Source organism: Hyalella azteca, unplaced genomic scaffold (assembly GCF_000764305.2).
Source record: "Hyalella azteca isolate HAZT.00-mixed unplaced genomic scaffold, Hazt_2.0.2 contig11111, whole genome shotgun sequence".
NCBI classification, from domain to species: Eukaryota; Metazoa; Arthropoda; class Malacostraca; order Amphipoda; family Hyalellidae; genus Hyalella; species Hyalella azteca.
The window spans coordinates 176,293-198,904 of record NW_025941120.1 but is presented as its reverse complement, the minus strand read 5'-3'; the positions used below and the strand labels follow the sequence as shown (position 1 = coordinate 198,904).

The 22,612-nt window shown below is 38.8% G+C and overlaps 1 protein-coding gene across 3 annotated transcripts; it reads left to right on the top strand.

Annotated features, from left to right (window-relative positions):
- The first annotated feature begins 8,738 nt into the window (after window positions 1–8,738).
- LOC108679341 (agglutinin-like protein ARB_02240) lies at window positions 8,739–22,576 on the top strand. Of its 3 annotated transcripts, XM_047882718.1 has the most exons (3): window positions 8,739–8,925; window positions 20,167–20,636; window positions 20,679–22,576. In XM_047882718.1, the coding sequence occupies exons 2-3, from the start codon at window positions 20,168–20,170 to the stop codon at window positions 21,992–21,994; spliced, it is 1,785 nt and encodes a 594-aa protein (XP_047738674.1). In that variant the 5' UTR covers window positions 8,739–8,925; window position 20,167; the 3' UTR covers window positions 21,995–22,576. The 3 variants fall into 3 exon arrangements, with proteins under 3 accessions (XP_047738674.1, XP_018023434.1, XP_047738673.1); XM_018167945.2 differs by having other exon boundaries at window positions 20,167–22,576; XM_047882717.1 differs by lacking the exon at window positions 8,739–8,925 and adding an exon at window positions 19,967–20,036 and having other exon boundaries at window positions 20,167–22,576.
- Window positions 22,577–22,612: the final 36 nt, after the last annotated feature.

The window sequence follows — 22,612 nt, the reverse complement described above, 5'->3', positions numbered from 1 at the left end:
TTTACTATAGTATACATGAAACCAAACAGGAATATAAGAATTGTTGCTTGGTGGATGACGTCTCTACTTTAAAGGAAGGATTTTTATTTTTGCGCCATGTTTCTAATCTATATTTTGCGCAATCATGACATACTTGCAAAGCAGGGAATTGTTGAAATCGAAGTAAGGATTTCGATGCTAAATTTAACACTGATCGAATAAGTCCAGCTCCAACTAGATAAATTGATATTCCATCACCATCAATTTTTTTTTGTCTAGCCATGAGTTTATTTTTCACTCAATCTTGTGGTATTTTTTTCAGTCATTCGTATTACGGCAAATTTAGTTTTCCAGTAAATAACTACTGTAATTCTGAATACATGAAGTTAGGTTCGCAGATGGCGGCTGTGGCCGTAAGTGTTTATTTAGGGTCTGAAATTTCTAGGAACCGACAGCGTGCGGTCAGTGTTGCAGGTACATTTCCATGCTTCTAATTAAAGTGAATAAAATTTTTTGCCTATAATTAAAATTTGATCCTTGAAATTAAATTAAATTATTTGGTTTTATAATGATAATAAAATCTTATCATAAAAGCGTTCAAGAGAAAATGATGAATTAAAATTTAGAGGCCATTGTGTGGGCCATAAGATACATTCCTATCCTGTGCATAACACGTATAACCCTGATGTAAACAAATGTAGTGCACGTACATGAAGCCAATTTAAGAAAATATGAAGAAGGTCAACAAAAAACTAACTCGTTATGGCGAACATTTTGTGGCATAAAATGTCTTCCTAAGGATGGTCTACATGCAGCCTGACCCTGGGTTCTGTCTTCTTAAATAGTAAGCATTTATCCGTGAATCGTAAAAATTTTCATCCATCAAGTAATACGCATGAGTGATGCGTATTTGCGTTGAAGTCATCAAGGTTAAACAATACAACCTTTAAGAATAATTATTTCCTAGTGTCAACGTCATGTGTGTGTGCGTTAGTGACCGCGCAGCTCATCAACACCGGCTACTACGCAGCTCGAATTTCTCCTCATACATAGTTGTACATCTTTATATCTTTTTTATATCTTTTATGTTTACCATATTTTACACATGTTTACCATCTTTTACCCATTTTATATCTTTTATGTTTACCATCTATACCATCGCCCATGTTTACCATCTTTTTATAGACTATAACATGGACGAAAACAAAAAACCGTGTAGGTATATTTTAGAGCATGACAGATTTTTAACCCTTTACAAGAATGTTTTTGGAAATAGGCATTACCGGTATCAGGATACCTAGTCGAAGCTGGATTGATGAAAGCGCCACAAAGGCAGGTTGTCTCATCGGCACCTTCGTTGAGTTGAAAAACACAAATTACCGTAATGTGCAATTTTCATGCAAGATTTAATAATTAGCCAAATAAAGCTTGATTCATCATATAGGCCTAAGCTAGGAATTATTGAAGGGTTTCCAAATAAAATTTTTGTACACTAAACTTTTAGAATGAGCCAAAATATGTCTTCGGATAAAACGTCTAATTAAGTTTCCCATAGACTATAGTACATCTAATTATCTCTTAATCGTCTATGCAGGATATTTTTGCCAATGTAAGTCAGTTAAATACGATCTAACCTCATGACATTTCCACTCTAAAACATCAATTTTCTATACCAAGGAAATAAAAAAAACTGTGCAGCAGGAGAAACATATTGATATGGCTTTTAAAAAATTGCATGAATTTTAAATCATCATTAGGTACAAGAAGAGGCATCCTGTTGCTAATAGGCTCAAGATTTGCACAATGCCGCCCTGTCGGCAAGTTGGAAGAGATGCGCCAGCGCACACAAAGGCAAGAAATGTCTATAAGTGACTATAAAAGAGGACTTTAATCAACTCCTTTCCATTAACAAAAACTGGAGAATACCACAAATGGGACAGAAAAAAAAGTTCCGAAGATACCACTCTAACAAAAGCAACGTAAATTCTCGTGCAATTGCTCAATTTACACTCAAAATTTTAAAACAGACGGAAACAAAGGACCAATAGAAATAACAAATACATAGAATAACTGCACGCTCTAGTGATTTCACTTTGATTACAGACTGGAAGACATTCAGTCTATAATTCAGACAATTGAACGTACCATCTAAGTCTCCTTGACTTGTCAGCTTTGACCACAATGGCGGCTAGGGTTTGTTGACGTGAAATGGGCGGGAATCCTCACGCCGAACCGGGAGCGTCTGCACGCAAATCCGGAAATTCACACCCGAGGAAAACCAAAACGTTCTTCCCGGACTTGCTGAATCACGTGACGCCCATCTTTCCTTGAATCTTTGGAAGTTTGACATTTCGAAGGGAGTTTGTGTATAACGCGTTTAAGAACGGACCAAATAAAGCAATGTATAAGTAGCTACGTATATGTTCAGACTAGCAGTGTCTTCCACCTCACTCATTGGAGGCTGGTGAACAGCTACTTAGCTTCAATGTCAGTTTTGGATAAATCTGCTCAAAAGCCAGTTCTCAGATCTCCCAGAGACAATTCAAGAACATTACAAGAATCGCCGACCGCCTAATTTTAGCTTATTCGTCAGCCCCATTTCTACGATGCCACATTTTATTAATAGTCATTCTGTGTTAGTTTATAGATTTAAATCCGATGTAGACAGAACGAAGATGGTTTTTGAGCATACTACGAAATAATTTCGTTAAAGATTCACCCTATGCAAATTCTGAAAAAAGATTGAGTACTAACAACATTAAATGCCGCTTCATTCATTCGGTGTTGCCAGAATAAAACGTCGAACACAATTGAAAGGAAAATCAAGCTCACCTTCATGAGGCGCAGACATTAATATAGAAAAAGAGAAAGCAGGTCCTTGGATTTACGTAAATGTTTGTAGTTCTTCTGTCCTAATAATCAGTAGCCGCTGGAACATTGTCCAACTCACCATCATTTTTTTCCAGTACAGACCCTTCATGGTCAGACACTGTATTTACAACTAAGAAAGTCCCGCCAGAATTAATTTAATAACTACAGACATGGGACTGAAGAAACCTTTTCGAGGTTACGCAATTGCATCATTCAGTTGCAGCTGACTTTGCTTCGTTAAAAGTTCTCCTGTGGGATGATTTATAATGTTGTTTCAAAACCATCGTGTCGATTCTAGTATTCCTATAATCGTCGTTATTAATCACTAGAAATGATAATTATGCATATTAAAATATTAACCGCATCAAAAATATTTTCTTATCCGTCCCTATCAAATTCAATGAATTAAAACGGAAAAAGACAAATTGTTTTATTCGAGTTCATCATTTCTGGATAACAACTTCATATTTATTCATTCGATTAAATAATTTCAAGATAACAGCTTCAAATTTTTTCATTTAAGCACATCATTCCACGTTAACAGCTTGCCATTTTTTTCGAGGATAACTACGCGCCTTAGTATTTCTCGAATACAACGATGATAACAGGCGTAGTTCCATGTTATCTTGCGATTGTTCCTGGAAAACAAAACACATTCTTCACAACAAGAATTGAACTTTGTACGAACATCTTGCGTTTTTCTCTCATGCTCAACAACGCCGAGTATTCCAAGCAGTTTCGTCACGCTGAAGCAAGAACTTTAGTTCCCACGGTTTCAGAAGTTATGTGAGCTCGCGAATGCCTCTTCACTAATAAGTATGACACCGATCGTTTACTCCTTTGTTTGTTCTTCGAACCTCGCACTAGTGTAGTATTAGAACTGCAGTGCGGCTTGTGAATGCTTTGTTGAATGAAATTTAAGTTACGTATGTTCAGATTTGTCTTGCAAAGTGAGGGCTTTTGTTTTCAAGGGACACTTTTTCATATTTTAACATCACAACAGCTCACCAGTGAATGAAGATCAATGATTCAGCAGTAATAGCAATCTTTATAAACATGTTGACACGTTTCATCATGGTCCATTCACACTCTGATTTGAAAAATTAAAATATTCTGACCGTTCGGTCATTCAAGCTTTGATGACCAAATGCGCGTAATGAGTGGATCACAACTTAATTCTTTGCCGCCCCATACACGGCAGACTACGAAAAATGACTAACTTATAAGGACTAGGAAATTATCACCTGGCCCCGCCGGCTTCATCTGTTCTCTCTTATTACGGGAGGTAATAAATTGTACCTCTCAAACTGACCTTCATTGGGCCATTAAAATCTTTCCAGCTCAGTGACGAATGACTGGAAGCAAGTGAACAGCCGCTGAGAAGCACTGCCAGAGTTCACATAAAGCCGAAATACCACCTCAACACCTCAATTTTTTGTAATAGCCTCGAAGATTTTAACCAAATGGAATGCTCTTGATCCACAACTTCTTCAAGTTTGCCCATCTCAGACATTGGGTGATCGTAGTAAAACTTATGACGCCTCGGGTATGAACGCAACCAAAACCCGACTAGATAAAGCTATGCAGAGGCATTTGTTTCGCCTAAAGGTGCCCCTAACAAACTAGTAAATGATCACTATCGACTTAGCTTCACTATCAGTTTTGGGAAATTTCCGGTCAAACGGCCAGTTCTTAGATCAACGGGAGAAAACTCAAGAATATTTTAAGAAGCGGCGTCAGGCAAATTTGGCCTATTAGGCTATTATTCAATGCCATTGCTAATAAACTATACTATGACACACAAAAAATGTTTGAGAATCTGCATGCAGGCTCCGTCACAGTAACTCCTTACTTGCCATGAGGCACCGTCGAGGCTGTAGGACTGCTGGCCTTCAGTCTAAAACAATCTTATCCCACTGAGTGCATGTTCCCGGTGACCGCTGAGATCAAAGCAGGGTGTACAAGTAAGGCTGTTTGATGGCATTATAATTAGGATTTACTGACGTGTAATATTGATGAATTATTTAAACCCATGTTCGTGGTTGTTGACGACCATAAATGCGCCGTTTTTGAAGTAAAAGTGTACTGATTTTGTACATTTTTTTTGTTTTAACGCTTAGGCTTATTGTGTACTTTAATTCAACGAATGTGTTGATTTAGGAACTTCACAGTGGGTAATTTTTACGTGCATTGATCTTTGTATCAAGATTGAATGCATACGACATGCGCGAAATGTTATAGCAGATTATATTTCATTTTTTTCATCATGTAAATTTAATCTTTAAAGCATTAACTTCGTCCATCTCTTTGGCCTGCATCCGTGGATTGGAGCCATTTCCTACCATCGCTATCTTCTATGGCATAAATATGAACAATTGGTTTACTACGACATTCCCCTGCTTCAAAGTCATACCGTGCAACAAAGTTCATTAAAACGCTTGAAAATTGCACCCAGGCAAGGGACGGGCCATTCCAATCTCGCAGAGCTTGTTTGCCACCATCCTACCCCTTAAATGAACCTCGGGCGACTTTTGTGAGGTCTTGCCTTGGCTGAATAATGATAGCCGGCGTATCGCCGGTTTAACGTCGGCGGATGATGGCCAGCAACGAGTCTGCACAAATAGTAATCGTCTTGCTAGGCACGAACGTAAATCACACTTGGTTGCTACGGGCATTTCCCGTCGCGTAGACCCAAGGTCGAGTCTTGTTCTTTGTCGCTGCATTTTCGTCGCTCCTTAAAAAAGGCGGACCATGCAGGACAGAATTCCCGCAAGCTTTCCGGCAACAGAAAGCGGATTCCCGCGAGCCGCTCATTTCGGCTGGTTCGGGGACGTTCTTTGCAACATCATTAATAAATAATGAAAGTTTTTTTAGCTCGTATATGATCAAGATTTATAATCGAAGTTAGACTTTACGGCTCTTCTGCTTTTCATGTTCTCCAGGACACACAACATCTGATGGTGAATAGAAAAGTAACTAAATTCACGAATTGTAAGTGAGCGATAATGTACGAATTGTAAGTGAGCAATAAGGTATTCCTGTTAATGAAAGGCAGCAAATTTTTTCAGATTCCTTTCGCTTCTGACTTCAGATTTTGTCTGTGTCTTATATCAGTTATATGGATATTCTTTCCTTCGGGTTGTGTGCACAGTGCATATCAGATAACAGCGTGCGTGTACTGACTGACATTCAGCTGTTAGAAAGACACAAAACTTGCTTGGTCTGAGCTACAAGTGTTGGAAAGTTACTAAACAAACGTGTTTTAACTTATAGCTCTCAGCAAGACTTAGAACGAGTGTATACTGCCCCCCCAGCTGTTAGACAAGACACACTGCAAGCGTTGAGCAGGGGCATACGGCCTACTCCTTTAGCCTACTTCTTCGGCGAGCTTACAGTGACCTTCGGCAGGTAGCCAAGTGAGCACGGGCCATCCTGCTAATGTAAACTAAATCCATCCGAGAGCCTGCAGCATCTTGCGGCAGGTCGCCAAGTGACAGCTTGTGCACATGCCGTCCTGCCAAGTCCCTCCTATGTGACTGCAGCGTCCTGCTGCAGGTAGCCTGCAGCATCTTGCGGCAGGTAGCCAAGTGAGCACGGGCCATCCTTCTAATGTAAGCCAATTCCATACGAGAGCCTGCAGCATCCTGCGGCTGGCCGCCAAGTGACAGCTTGAGCACATGCCGCTGCCAAGTACCTCTTAAGTTACTGCAGCGTCCTGCTGCAAGTAGCCGGCGGCTTCCTGAGGCAGGCTACCTGCAGCATCTTGCTGCAGGTAGCCTGCAGTATCCTGCGGCAGGCCATCAATTGACAGCGCGAGCACACAACGTTCTGAAGTGCCACTCCAACACTTGCTCCCGTCGAGGTCGTCGAAAGGAGTCAGCGATCTTGTGACGCGGCCGTGCAACTTGAGATGCCCTCGACGTCTGCCATTAAGGGCATTAGCGAATTTTTTCCTTTGCAAATCCTTTGTCAACTTGAGGCTTAGCCACCCCCGAGGAAGGACGATTGCATTTAGAAGACGATTATTCACAGGTACATCGGCTCAAGTACGAGTGACGATTGCTGCTGTTTGTCAATCAGAAAAATTCCTTCGATCGTTATAATCGTCATTACGTGATTTAATCATATACGTTTTTTTTCTTTGAAGGAGATATGAGATCTGTCATTTTCTTAAAAAATTCATTTAGCTGGCAAACGTAAACTAAATTTTTCCTGGTCTTCAATAACGCCATCACTCTTCCTGATTGTCATTTCCTTGTGACTGCGCTAATGTAATCCTTCACTCGATCAAAAAGAAACATTGCGGCATGTTGAAGCATTTATTAGTAAAAAGTTAGTATGTTGAAATATGTTAGCTGTTGAAACATCACAGCGTGTTAAATAATATGCCCATGAAAGTACTGGGCATCGTGTTAGAGTATGTAGTGTGTCTGTTAAAATAATTTAGAACATATTAATTAATCAAGTTTGCAAGTTATAGCAAGATTTTCGGGCTTACGTGCCAGTGCATGTTTGAACATATCAAACACGTAAAAATGTACTAGCATGTTTGTGCCTTATGAAAATGCAAGCATATTTAAACATGTAGGGATGTTAGAGCTAATTTGAAAATGTTATAAACATGAGCCTGTTAGAGCATGTTTGACCATGCTAATCGTGTCTGAATGTTGCAATGAGTTTGAACACTTTAATCATGTTAGCACGCTTCTGCATGTTCGACTTGATAGCATGGCGCAACACATTCACTGCTCATAATTTAAGCTCATATTGGTGCACATTAAACATGTGAAACATATTATAAACTTTTTGGAACATTTTAGCATATTGGAACATGTAAGAACCTGTCTCAACATGCAAGCAATTCAAATAATGGAAGTTATGCGCATATGAAATATTTTGTTTATCTACGACAAGTATTAAAATATCTATTAATGTGTCTCCACAAAAATTCACTGCAATTCGTTCTTTTGAATTTTTTTTGTAGACATTGTGATGAGAAGGAAGGCTCGTCATCTGCCAGAAGCTTTATGGTAAAAACAAATGTCCACGACAATCACATACAATATTGTCATTTCTAGACAGAGTGACAAGCATTTTGCAAGACACAAATTTGATAAGGACATGGCGCTAAACCCTCATATTCATTTTTTCAAGTCACGCGCAAACAGATGAACTGCTTATAAAATCTAGGAAATGCCTGGCAAAATGTGTTCAAGTTTGCTAGTGAGATTTAGCGACGATACGAAAGTGCCGAGTCACCGCTTCATTGCTGCCTCAATAGTGACTTTCGTGGGTGCATCTCCAGCTTTGTCGAGGTCAACGCGTGAGCAAATACAGTGGCTGATTTAATTAGATGTGGAAAAGGTTGTGGCTTCAAAGCAACAAGCAAATGCTGGGTAAAAGTTCTGCGATAACAGATTTCTCTATTGAGTGTTGGAAACTTCATTATTATCGTAGAAGCGTGATTATAGATTCGTACATTGAAATTCGTTTCCAAATTATCATCCAATTTGCGTTTCAACGTTTTCATAAGTGATACAGTAAATCAAATTGTTTACAATTGTATTCGCAGCAACATGCGTTTCTATATTATAAACAACAAGTTTTATTTAAGGTTGAAACACTAAATCAATTGTCACAGACTTGTGTAAATTTTGGAAGCGAAGCTTGAAATCGTCCATTGCATTTAAACTAGACGCTAACTGAAAATTGACGTGCATCATTTAATGACACAAGGTGGAGTGCGCTACACTCAAGGGGTTGAACAGAATCATCTAACTTGCGTGTTTCTGAGAGACCCCGCGCGATGAATGTGGTACAGGGCAACCCGCCGGCAGCTGACCTCTTGAAGGGAAGAGGCTCGTAAGCATATATAAGAGGCTGCAACCCTCGCTGCACTCACTGCACTCCAGGCATCCACGACTGGAGGTTGTCTCATAGGCTGCAGCTCACGACTCGATCCCAAACCCTTGTGTTTCCGAGAAACTCTCGATCCGTCCGACAGCTCCAAACCGAAAAATCTTCTTAGTTTCCGAAAGCTCTTTGCTCTGCAGTGGCAAGGATTTATATTTCCAGGTGAGGACTTATGTTCATTAGTTTACTGTCTTCACGAATTTCATCCGTTCACTTTTGTGAGAAGTGTTAACAAGATACCCATACGAACAATGTCATCAGCATACCTCTATCAGTATACATTGTCAATACCTATCTATCAATGTCATCAGTATACATTAAAGCTACGGGACTTATCAAATTATTTTCAAGCGAGCTACTTATATGAGTATTATTTCAATTAGTCTTGGATAATCTGACTGCAATGTTCTCACAAATAGTGTTTTGATCGATAACGATGCCTAACCTTTAATGCTATTTTATCCATTAATTTGTTTTAGCGGACTTTTTTGATGACATCAAAGGAACAAATGTTATGTAGTTTGCCAACAAAATACTTCAAATGCGATACAATTGCACTTGATTAATTCTAGTGATTGAGAACCATTCACAAAGACCAGAGTTATTGATACTGAAATATAATTTGATTTACATATCACAGTTAATCCAACAGAAACTTCCTGTGTATTTTACAACACTTCTCTTTAACTTCACTTCTTGTTGTTTGTTTGTTTGTCTGCTACAAATCTTAAAATCGATATTTAAAACACTTCTACCTCTCCAATCAATCTGAAAATTTGTCCACTTGCGTAAAGTTGAAGACAATGCATGAATCAATTGACAGAATAAATAATTTAGAAAAAATATAATTTTTTTTATTTTAAGAATACAATTTATAAATTAATTTTTTATATTTGATAGTAAGTAAAATTAGAAATTCATTGTACATTTGTAACATCAAAGACACTGCATTCTTTTGAAGTGTTGTCTTTAAAAAGTAATTTTTAATCGCATATTATTCTGCGTAGGTTTCTGATCATCTATGCTATCATATTCCCGCTCTCTAAATTCATATTTAACACCAATATGCATAGATTTGAAGCATGCGCTACTCGACCAACCACGTACACTTTAAGTGATGTTTTTTGTGCCTTGAGAAAGCTCTGTCCTGGCACCCACTTTCTACCCGCCTTGCTCTGTTTGTACATCATAGCACGCCAAACCCCTTAACATTTAAAATTAGGGTCATTTTATGATTTAATTTTCACGGAGCCCGATAATGTATGTAATTTTATCGAAAAAAAAGTTTTTTTAAGTTTTCACGGAGCCCGATAATGCAGGTAATTTTATCGAAGAAAAAAAATTATTTTCAAAATTTTTGTACGCGAAGGCAAAATTTTTTAATCAAACCGATTTATTTTCTATACTTGTAATATATGAGTCATGAAACATGAAATAGATAAGTCCCAGCATCTGTTTGCTTAGATCATCCCTCGACAAAACATAGTCAATAAAACTCCGTCCTTTATTAGAGATGAGATCCCAGCAGTGAACCCACTAAGTTTTCTCAACTGTCCTGAGCAGTGAGTAGAAAATGGAGAGCAGAAGAGAGAAATTATTGAAGCTTGACCGAGCACGCTCGGAAAAAATTTACCTGTCTGTATCTGTGCCACACATTATTTTTTAAACTGCGAAAAGCAGCAAAATTGCAAAATGTTTTGTTTAAATTAACAGTCAATTAGTGTTAATTGCTGTTAGTCATCTATTCAAAAAATGTCATCCGTTCAAAAATGTGATTTTTTAATGTCATCTGTTTTTTTAATGTCATCTGTTCATAAATAAACTTGAAGATTGCGAAAACTAAACATTATTTTAGTGTTCAGATGAGATTAAAATCAAGTCATCATATGCGCATAATTTGCTCCCAAAGAGTGTCTTGTCCTTAACAAAGCTGCTTGTGTCCTGCAACCTCGACTTTCTAAACAGGAACTCGTGCATAAGTGGCGGGCGTTGTGCGCCGACGCCAGGTGAAAAGAGTCATAAAATATATTGATTATCATTCCAACTTAAATTTTCCATTCAATGTTTTTCTTACTTATAATCTTCTTTAAAAAAATTAATCCGGAATAATGGATTTAAAATACAAGAATACTCATAACAATTAAGAACATACGTATTGATATTAACGAATTAACAACAATGTAAGTAAAACTCAGTCAATATTTACGTTGAGGACTGAGTATATAGTTACTTCGATTAGCTTAAAAACATTTGTAGTAATGCAATCACAAACACTCTGAGCAAGCGTTGTAATTAATATTCCGATCAGATTCAATAATTTAAACATGACTTGTCAAAGATTTATTATAGATCTTGCATTTATGAAAGATTATCCTATTACAGTATCCTATGAATCAGAGAAACGTGTAAGAATTTTTCTAAATGGCAATTTGTTCTTTACGCTTTTTTGGGGTCGTCCAGTTTGGCCCTACAAAAGAGCATTTCAGTAGTGTGTCCGCTCTGCTCGAACTGAGGGATAAGAAAAATGCGTCGCTATTTGGACAAAATGCCCACATTATTTTTCTTAGTGTGCCTATCACACCATCTTCTAACCTCGACCATACAAAGCCTACACGCAGGTCACGATAGCTACGTCGCTACAGAAGATGCGTACAAACAATACTTCTGTAAGGCTAAGGGGACCTCGACGCTGCTTAGGTAGTTATCTCCCGCAAAGGTAGAAAGCTTTCTCGCTGTAAAAAAAGTTATTATTGAAATGATACGTGAGAGTTTGCACGTTTGTACTATATGTTTTTAATTTTCTACTATGACTATGAACATGAAAATCATAAGACTTTGCCATGAGATGAACATGATTTCTGGCTTTTGATGATGGTAATTTAGTCACCAGAACGACTTCCAGCAGAATGAAAAATGCCATTTCAAGTATTTCATCGAACACTAAAACTTATTTCAATTCCTGGATGCTAAACGATTTAATGGTAATTTCATCAGAACCCTTAATTAATCATAGATGTGATTGTTCGGACATTTTTCATGTACATATTCACCCCAGCATGGAAATTCAATTTTCACCTATGCATCTATCGTAGTCGACAGAAAGCAATACTGCAAATTCAATAAAACTTTCTTGGATCACCAATAACCTTCTTGTATTATAACACAAAATAATAATAACTTAGATGCCCATTAACATAAGTGAATATTTTCTTGAGAATTCCTCTATCAATTCATATGTTGCAGATGTATTTGTTCATATGCAGATATTCAATTTTGAACATCTCCATATATTTATAAGATTACCAACTGTAGTTCTTATTAATTTCGTGGCGGAAGAACGACTGCCGAATAATTGTGTAGTCTTTATGAGGACAAGCGAAATGAATTGCACGTAAGGGAAAGTGTTTCTGACTGATGCTTATTTTTTCCTGATTTGCATGGATTCCATTGTTTCATTGTCTCTAGCTTATCAGTACAGTGAACGCTTTCCTCGTCTTTAACCTAAAGTACGCACTAATGGCAGGGAAAGTAAGTCAGGTTTAGGAATGACTTCATAACAATTACTAAATCTTATAGTGTATTTATGAAACTTATGTATTATTTTGAAAAATTATCTTAACACTCACCTGCACGAATTATGATCACAAGTTATTTAACATTTCAAAATTAAAAATAAAATCACAAATATTTCTGTCTGCATGTTTATTATATTATTCAATAATTTCGAGCATTCCATTTTATAGTACGGCAAGATCATCACCACCACATTTGCCAGAGCTTGCATGGTTATCATATTTCGACATCTTATTTAACCTCAGTGTCACAATTGAGCTCCTGAAAAGAAACCTTCCCAGGAGTTGCGCATTATGTAATTTGCCCTCAATTGAGAGTAGATTATACCATTTACCCTCAAATTAGGGTAAATTACTTGAAGACGAATTATCACGTGAACCTTGAGACCATGACAAGCTTATCTCACCCCAATGATAATTTGAACGTATGATGTTATTTCAAGGCTTGGCAGTCATGAAATTACGATATAATTCAGTAAAATGATTGAATGACTGCTGTAATACTTTAGTGAGATATAGAAGATAAGAATGTGATAGGACAGGCGTTGATGAAGGGATTATAGATTTATCGCTGCATATGAAAGAGCGCTCAGAATGCATTCTTTGTCAAAATAATAAAGAAAAAATATAACTCAGTACTCACAGCAGTGAGTGACAGAGAGCGCACTTTCTCGTCGATGAAAACTTGAGGTCACGGACAGACGGACGGACAGACAGGCAGACAGACGGACATGGCGAACACAATAATGCATTTTTTCCATAAATGAGAAAATGCGCTAAAAATGGGTAATGAATTTTCAAAAACTCATACATTTATGAAGTCAGAACCAAATTTTAACATTATTTCGAAATAAATTGATAATTAAACGTTATTGATTGCGTATTTTTTAAGTCGAGCCGCCTATACCCTCGAAAAAGTACAAGCTATGTTTTTATTATAGGATATATTGCAGCCCGGCAGTTCTAATAGATAAATTCTTCTAAGAACATTGTTGGGGCACCTTTTGAATAATTAGCCTGTCATATGTATTTTTGAAATTTTTATTCAGAAATTTTTACAGCCCTTGCAAGATCTTTCTAACAGTTGAATACTCTCAAACCAGTACAAATAACGTGAAATGACAGTTCACTCTGACCAAGATTATAGCTGAAAAATTTACGTTCATTGCTTCCAAGACTGGTTATGAAACCATGGGTTATTTGCGGTAGGAACCAGTTTTTCACTGATTCCTCAAGCAGTTTCCTTAAACATATAAACATACCTTAGTTTTTGGAAAATTTCCACGAAAGATTCATGGGCAGTACAGCTTCGAAATAGGCAGTATAGCTTCGAAATAGGCAGTTCAGCTTCAAAATAGACAATATAGCTTCGAAATAGGCAGTACAGCTTCGAAATAGGCCGTACAGATGGCGGCAATACAGCTTCACGGGCTGTTTCCATAAGGTTTACAGGAAAAGTTCATGTGCTCTTTAGAGGATGTCGGCACGACAGGTTCATGGGCTGTTGCGGAGGGGTTGGCATGACAGGTTCAAAGGCTGTCTTAGGAAGGCCAGCGTGGCAGGTTCATGAGTTGTTTCTGGAAGGTTTATCGGACAGGTTCATGAAGTTCTTGGGTTTTCAGTGGACAGGTTTTGGTGCCGTTGAAAGATATGTCCCGGTATGCGCGTCGAGCTGGACTTTCCCTTGCGATAAACAACAGGTCATGGACGTTGTCGGAAATTGTGACTTAGTAATTCAAACCATAATGACCTGGTAGAATAATCTTGCTCTTCTCTCTTGATTCTCAGAAGTGTGAGCATTGGAGCTGGAAAACGGTTATTGATATTTTCATTATATGGGCTGATGTATGATTTATAGCACTCATATTGAAATTATAGAAAAGAGTACACAAATTCATTAATGATATAAAAAGTCTCCAAGAAATGCACGTTTTTGGTCAAAATAATTGAGTTAATTGAATGCAATCATGCATGAGTTTGCTGCATTGTTTGAATTTCTTCCATTGTCCTTCTACCTTCATTATTAGCGCATTTTCTCATTTATAGAAAAAAGGCGCTATTGTGCTCGCCATATCCGTCCGTCCGTCTGCCGTCCGTGATTTCACGTTTTCGTCGACAAGAAAATGCGCTCTCTGTCACTCACTGCAGTGAGTACTGAGTTATATTAATTTTTTTTGTTTACGATTCCAGGCACAACGCGTTCGGTCATTCTTCCATTGTCCTTCTACCTTCATTTTGTTGTTTACGATTCCAAGCACAACGCGTTCGGTCAGATTATAAGAATGTGTTCACTTGGTATCGCCATACTCGGTGCAAAAGCTCTTCTCACGCTGCTGTGCCAGCGGGTGCAAGCGGGAAGCGGTTGCCTTTCCCTTGTGCTGGTAGACGTGCAGACATAAGAGCGAGCTTTAGCCTCTTGGTTAACTTCGCTCCATGTATGGCCGACGACTCAGGCATGCAAGTCAGGATACATGGAGCGGGAATTTGATAGCAATAATTGTCTGAAGAAATAATAATTATTATCAGTTCTTAATTTAAGGGTATACCGCGTACATTACGAGTCAACAATTCATACATTATGGCGGTTCAGTTCATGTATAACGCGTTTTCATTTCTTACATTACGGGTAACAGGGCTTACATTACGGGTATTTAGCGCTTACATTACGCTACATGCAGTTTTAATTAATTAAAAGCAGCAGTGCTTACATTACGTTCAAACAGTTTTTCAGCGGGACCAGTGAAAGGCTGCTTTTGCGCCGAAAATGGAATCGAAAACAGATATCACTCCAGTCGCATGCAGTTCTGAACAGCAAGCATAAGTGCTCTTGATTCAAGGCCGACAAGTCAGCGATTCACCACATGAATTATTCTTTGTCTCATTAGGCGCTCCACATGCTGTGCAGTGCATGAGCCTATGATTGGAGTGTGATGACACATAGAGTGAAGCCACTGCCACATAGAGTGATTAGACAGCATTTATTCACTAGCGTCTCTGCGTCGGCGCATTTGTAATCGGGATGCGTCTGGCATGTGGCCGTGCGATGCAGCGATAATTGGTCATTAGCTGGATATTTCAAATTGAAATAATTAATTTAAGTAAAAAATATTGAACTCAAGTTTCACATTTTAACAATAGCTGGATAGATTTTAAAAGATTTGTGGAAATTTAAAAATGTATCGAATGATTGAACGCTTTAAATAAATACCATACCATAATACCATTAAAAGGCTGAGTAAATAGTTGATTTAAGTGTTTAAGTTTTACACATGATGAATTGGAAGCGTAGTTAAAATTAATATTCTTCATGCTTCATCTTTATTCCCTGATTCAGAAGCCATGCAAATGTACTTTCACTTTTCAAGAACTCCATCACTGAAGCAAGCACGTATCGCACTCCAGTATCTTGAAGGCAGATGACTTCATTTACGACTAACAAATGACTTGCATTATCTTCTGTCCCTCATAACGATGTGCTCAACGCAACGGAAGAGTTTCAAGTCATCTTCTCATGCCCATCACCTTTGACTTGCGTGACCTGCATGGGCTCCCTTCTCTTGGCTCAGCTCTAACGAATGTTAGGTCATCTTGCTCTTCGTGGGTCTACTGAACGCACGCGACATGACCTAAAGAAGCCTAAAATGCACCATGCACAATGTGAATTTTATGCATAATTCATAGGAAAATGTTATACATGCTCGCTATATTTGTTGTTTATGCATCCTTTTGTTATTTGGAAGGCGTTTAGTTTCTATGTGTGGCCATAGTCATTCAAGACATTCAATTTGTTTAAACTGATGGCTTGTTTCGAGTTAGTCAGTTATAAAAATTACGCCTTTCAATTTAATCAGGTATACTAAGACTATGTACTGAAAATTATCTATGCAAGTATACTCAGGCCGGAACATGGCATTTTAAAATTGTTATTGCTATCATATCTATAAATTCTGCACTGCCACTTTACGAGAATATCAATACCTTTTTAATTAAGCTGGAGATGAAGATTCTAGTTAAGTAATTAAAACCTATTCTGAATATTTTCTCCAGAATCATCTAAAGGCCTTGAAAATGTAACGCAATTCAACTAAAATTAAAAACTATACCATCAATCAAATAAAATTTTTTGATCATTCACACCTTAATATGCCACGTGACTGAGACCAGTAGCACTTCCGATGCCCACATCATTTTTAGCAACCTTTACTTTAAAGCCGTTAGCAACCACGAACGTTAAGGCCGTTAACAACCAAAACGTTAAGGTCGCTATTTTTAGCGAGCACCCGCCAGCCATGTATGCTGTTGACTTTCGCCCCCGGCTTCGCAACTACTAATCCCAGATTACGTTCGTGCGCTTCTCGTCATCTCTCTTCACCAAAGATTAAAACGCTAAACAAATTTCTATACAACTTAGGGAAGTGAATTCTCAGTTGTATTCAGTGTCCGAAATAAGAATCAGAATATTATGACACGCTATTATTACTGTCAAACTCTATTATTATTTTATCTATCAATGAAGGGTGAGAGTAGCCATCTGCGCACAGAGATATAAGCTAAAAAAAATTTTTAGACCGAGAAAATAAATTTCTACGTAATTTACGTTAATCATTATTATTTAATGCATTCGCAACGTTCCTTTAACCAAGTTAGTTAAAATACATACTGTATCATGAGTCTAAAGCAGTTGAATATACGTTACTTACTTTTTGCAGGAAGCAAAAGTCTTTTGCTATAAATAAAATATATATAATAAAATATAATAATAAATTACTTACAAAATAATAAGTAATTTTCTAACTTATATGAGATACAGACGCATTTATGATGTTTGTTGAATTCGTCTCGTTGAGGGTTCAAGTATAGATAAATTAAAGTCTCGCTAGCGACTTTAAAGATACCTGCGCTGCAGTGAAGAACGTGTGTTCAAAATAATTTATCCTCAAAATATCCCATGTAGGAAATAATGAACGAGCCAAGGTATACGCAGCCCTGGCATGTGAATGTCACCGAGTCCAGCTGAGTAACCGTTAAGGTGAAGATGCGCCTCCCTCTCTCACAACCTTGAGGTTTCGCTTTCTAAAGTCGTTACTCATGTCAAACTCACCGTGCAGCTGCAGACAATGGCACGACCGGAGATGGCTCAGAGTGAATTGCTTCCTGATTCACAGTTACATAACATACCCGCTAATTCGATACGTAATTTTACTTCTCTCGTGGAATAAAATGTTAACTTTGTGTTGACTGATTTGTATTTTGCTGATGGATATTATGAATGACAGAAGATAGTGAACAAATAAGAGTGAAAGAAGTTAATGATTAGGAAATTTGGCGGGCGGGGTTATTATTATAATGAGGAAATGATTATTATACAAATTTGCAAGGTTTTGAATACCTGCTTATGAAATCGAACATAGGTATTGCTAACTTTAACACTCACAACTCATTACTTCGACCAGCAAATGTTTAGACTTTACAAACTTGTTCCAAATATCATGAAAAATAGAGACTGTATATTCTTAATTCAGTCATTCAATTTACGTTCCTTATTTTTTAAGGAACACTGTGTGGGTAACTTCTTTGGGTTAACCGTACAGAAAACCCAAAAAGACCCATGACTCATTAACTAACTACCTCAACAGAAACTCATTACAATACCCAGGATCCAAAAGTAATTTAAACAAGTTTTCATCATAATTCTAACAGCTCAAACACAAGCAAGGTTTGCTTGTTTGTAAACGAAACAACTATTCTGCGACAAAGCCTTTCGAATGTGCCTTCCCCACAAGGTTGTGGTCGCCCTGAGGCCGCGGTCTCAACAAATGTTAACCGCAATCCTGTCTCATGCATGTAAATAGCAGAATATACACAAATTAATTTTAAAATAATTGTGTACTTTTCATTAGATGCCTTATATTTATTTATTTTATAATAAGTCTGTTTATTAAATCATTTTGGAATTGATTTCATTCTAAATATTGTTATTGCTCTTAATATATTGTTATTGCTCTTAATATAAATTGTCAAATCATTTAATGATTTTGTAAAATGTAATGATTAGTGACCGTAAATTAGAAAATTGAGCTCATACCTGAAATGTTAAATCCGTATCGTTACACCATGGTTCGGAAATTATTGCCATTGACATTTTTTCTTATTGTTTTGGTTGTACAATTTTAATTACATGATTAAATTTCGAGATTTATTACGCCAAATTGTAAAGGCTAAAAATAAAATGTTTTCCAGTGATGGCTAAATACGTGTTGATAAACAAGCATTTAGCGATGATTTATATAAATCGCCAATAAAAAATATCAAAATTTGTGTGTGCAACCACCTTGTTTATGTTGAAGTAGGGCGGGCGTGGGCGGCCTGCCACGGTGAGGTGCATGGCGTGACGGACCGCCCACCCCGCCCGCCAAATTTGGTGGATTGTCCAGTCACGCCTTGCATCTCATTGTTGCAGAACCGCACCTGCCGAACCTGTCACCATGGCCGCCTCACTGCCCACCCTACTTCTGGCACTTGCTGGAACTCTCTTTGTGCTCACAACCTCCGTGACAGCCGCCGACCTCAATGCTCTTAGACAGCAGCTTGGAGGTTACCTGCCACCAGCTAATCCAACATGTCAGCCCTATGTAAAGACCACTACAGCTTACCGAGTAGAGACCACTAGAGTTCTGCAGCCGTTCACTGTTGGCCAAACTCAGACACAGTTCGCTCAAGCGTTGGCCACAGCTACAATGGCTGTCACTACAACAATGCAGCGTATTGAACAACGCATAATGAGTGTACCTGTGACTCGGACTTATGAAGTCACTGCTACCTCGATTACCACTCAAATTCAGCAGGTGCCGTTCCAGCCACCTCCAGAGACTCGTGCAGTTACCTCAACATTTGTTCAAGTTCAGACAAGTGTCAACCAACAGTTCGTGACTCGCACGGAAACCAGTATTCGTCCTGTAGTTATTACTCAAACTCAAGTGAACACTCAGTTTGCTCAAAGCTTTGTTCAACAGACCAGAGTTGAGACTCGTCAAGTAACTGGCAGAAATGAAGAGCGATTCGTGACCAGAACAGAACAAGCTGTTAGAACGCAACAAATCCCTCAACCGGCTTTTACATCAAATATCGCCACAACACTCGTACAAACAAGTCAAAATATTCAATTCGTGACCCCTCGACCTGAAACTCGAGTTCAAACTGCCCAGAGCACAGTATTCAGCAACTTTGTGTCGCAAGTCTTTCAAACTCAGACAGCGGTCGCCACGCAGCAAGTTGTTCGCACCCAACCGGTCCAAGTTACGCGTACCCAGGTCCAGACAGTCACCAGCACTCGTGTGATGCAACAGGTTGTCGTCAGCACACAATTTGTCGACCGAGTAGTAACCACCACCATTGTTATTCCTCAAGTCGTCACTTCGACCAGCATCTTTAATCAAATCAACACTCAGTTTGTGACACAGACTGCTGTATCAACGGTCATTCGAACGCAAACTGTTCAAGGCCTGAATGACATACGTGAACAAGTCATCACTTCTTACAGGAATACGGTCGTCACCTCCGTCAATGATGTACAGGCCGACCAGGCAACAGTTTTCCAGACCGTGACTCAACCTTGTGGGCAACGGGAACCAGTTATCCAGCAGACTGGATATAATTACAATGAACCAAACCGGCCATTTAACTTTTAAAGTGTAATCAGAGGTAAATTCCAAATATTTCTCAACATTTTTAACTTCATTAAGTGAAGCATTAAATTAGTTCGTTAATTCTCTAGCTCTTACATGTAGTTCGGTGATGAATTTTCAAACCAACGTTTCTCTTTTCTTTTCAGAATGCGATCATTAAATACTCTACCGACATTACTACTCCTTCTGCTCGCACGGTTCAACGAAGGCGCAAAACTTCCTCGGGATGCGCCACTTAGATCATCGATAAACCAACTTTACGAATCACCTCTTCAGGGATCGGCAACTCCAGACTTTGGATCAAATGATCTGAATGCCCTGGACAACCTGCTGACCAATCAGTTTGCTCAGTCAGCTGGTTCTGAAGGGGCTGGTTTTCAGCAGGGTTTCGTTAGTGGGGGCAGCGGGTTTGAACAGAGTGGCGTGGGCGTGAGTCTCGGAAGTGTCACTGGAGGCGCTGGATTTGAACAGCAATCGTTCGGGCAAGTCACTGGGGTTGGTCAAGAAGTCGGTTTGTCTGGTCAATCGTTCGGAGGTCAGTCACTGGGTCTTGCAGGAGGTCAATCATTCGGTCAATCGGGTCAGTCCTTCGGAAGTCAGTCATTTGGCCAATCAGGACAGTCATTTGGCCAGTCAGGACAGTCATTTGGCCAGTCAGGACAGTCTTTTGGACAGTCAGGTGTTTCTAGCGGATCTTTCGGTGGTGCTCAGTCCTTCGACTTTAGCAGCGGCCAATCCCAAGTTCAACTTGATGCTGGATCATTCTTCCCCGACAACGCTTTCACAGGCGTGGGACAGCAGGAACAGATCTCCTTCGGGTCAGGCTCAGGAGGAGGAGGTGGAAGCTTTGGCGGTGGATTCGGCACTGGATTTGGAGGAGCAGCTGCAGCCGGAGGCGGTGGCTGCGAGACTCGAGTGGAGACTCGTTTTGAAACTCAATTGTCTACGCAGATTGTTCCCACAACCATCTTCTCGAATGTGGTAGTTACCAGAACATCGCTAGGCACCACGACAATAATTGTTCCTCAAACAGTCGTCATCACCAGCACCAATGTTCAAACCGTTTTTACCACTCAATTCATTACCAACACTCGCACTGTTTTCTCAACTGCCGTGCGAACCAGCCAAATTCCCCAGCCGGCCCAAACCGTCTTTATTACGCGAACACAAACGCAAGTTAGCACCGCTTTCATTCAAAATACTCAGACCAGATTCACAACCGTTGTGTTGCCCCAAACCAGAGTTGAAACTCAATTTAGACAAGTCACTTCAACTCAATTCCAAACACAGTTTGTTACAAATACTCTTACCAATACTATTCCTGGTCAGACCTTCACTCGCACTCAATTCGTTACGTCAACTCGAGTGGTGACTCAGCAGCTTCCTGCCCAAACTGTGTTCGTTACACAGACTAGATTTTCTACTTTCATTAATAACATTGCGTCTACTCTTCCTGCTCAAACTGTTTTCGTCACTTCCACACAAGTAATTCCTCGTGTGAATACAATCTTCAGCACTCAGTTCGTCACGCAAACTAGAACTCAGACTGTTGAACGAACTCAACTGGTTACTCAAACACAGACGGCGTTCTCGACACAGGTTGTTTTCTCAACTGTCATTCAAACTCAGGTTCAAACCCGTACTGAAGAGCGCATCCGAACACAAACCCAGCAAGTCCCGAGCCAGGTCGTCCAGACTGTGGTGTCTACCAACTTCCGTAACGTCGTTAACACCCAGTTCGTCACCAGCACCTTCGCCACTGTCCAGCTAGTTACGGTCCCAGGAGTTACCTCCACTATCGTCAGAACCGAGACTCAGGTCAATACAGTCACCAGTACCATTGATAACTTCCGAGATGCTGGAACTGTCACTAGAACTACGACTGTACAGGGTTATTGTGGAGGTGGTAACGTCGTCCAGCAGACCCAGGCAGGATACAACTACAACGCTCCAGCTGTAGCTTTCGGTCGATAAGTGTTCAACTTTGTCAGCATAAAGAGCAGCGATGTCGTAGTTGTTTGGTGTTCACATTCTCAATGATGAAAAAACATCCAATTTATTTTATTTAATTTTGGAAAGTTGTGCCTGTTCAAACTTGATATCCGCATGCCTATACGGAATCTAAAACTTAATTCAGAATTTCTTCCGATTATTTAGGACGAATTTTTCATTCCACGATAGATTTCTTTATCATACTTTAACATAACTAAAGTGCCATGTTTCTCTGTCCCATGTTAAATTAAACATCCGACTCAAAATCCGTAGAGTTCTTTGCCTATTTTTTTAGACAATTTCGTATGGAATATGCATTTAATGTAATTTTCTTTGTAAATAACACGTAAATTTATTTCAATGACATAATTTGTGCAACCCATACTACCAATGTATCTGAATTTCAAGAGATAAGATTTCATAAAAACTCTAATACCATCATGATCGCTGAACGTAAATCATGAGGGTTTTTATGAATTTTCTTGGATGTTATTATTTTCATCTGAAATTAAGACACAGATTTTAATTTGTACCACATCTTATACGAATAAATAACTAATATTTGTACGTTTTTTTTATGACCGACGATCTATTTTATAT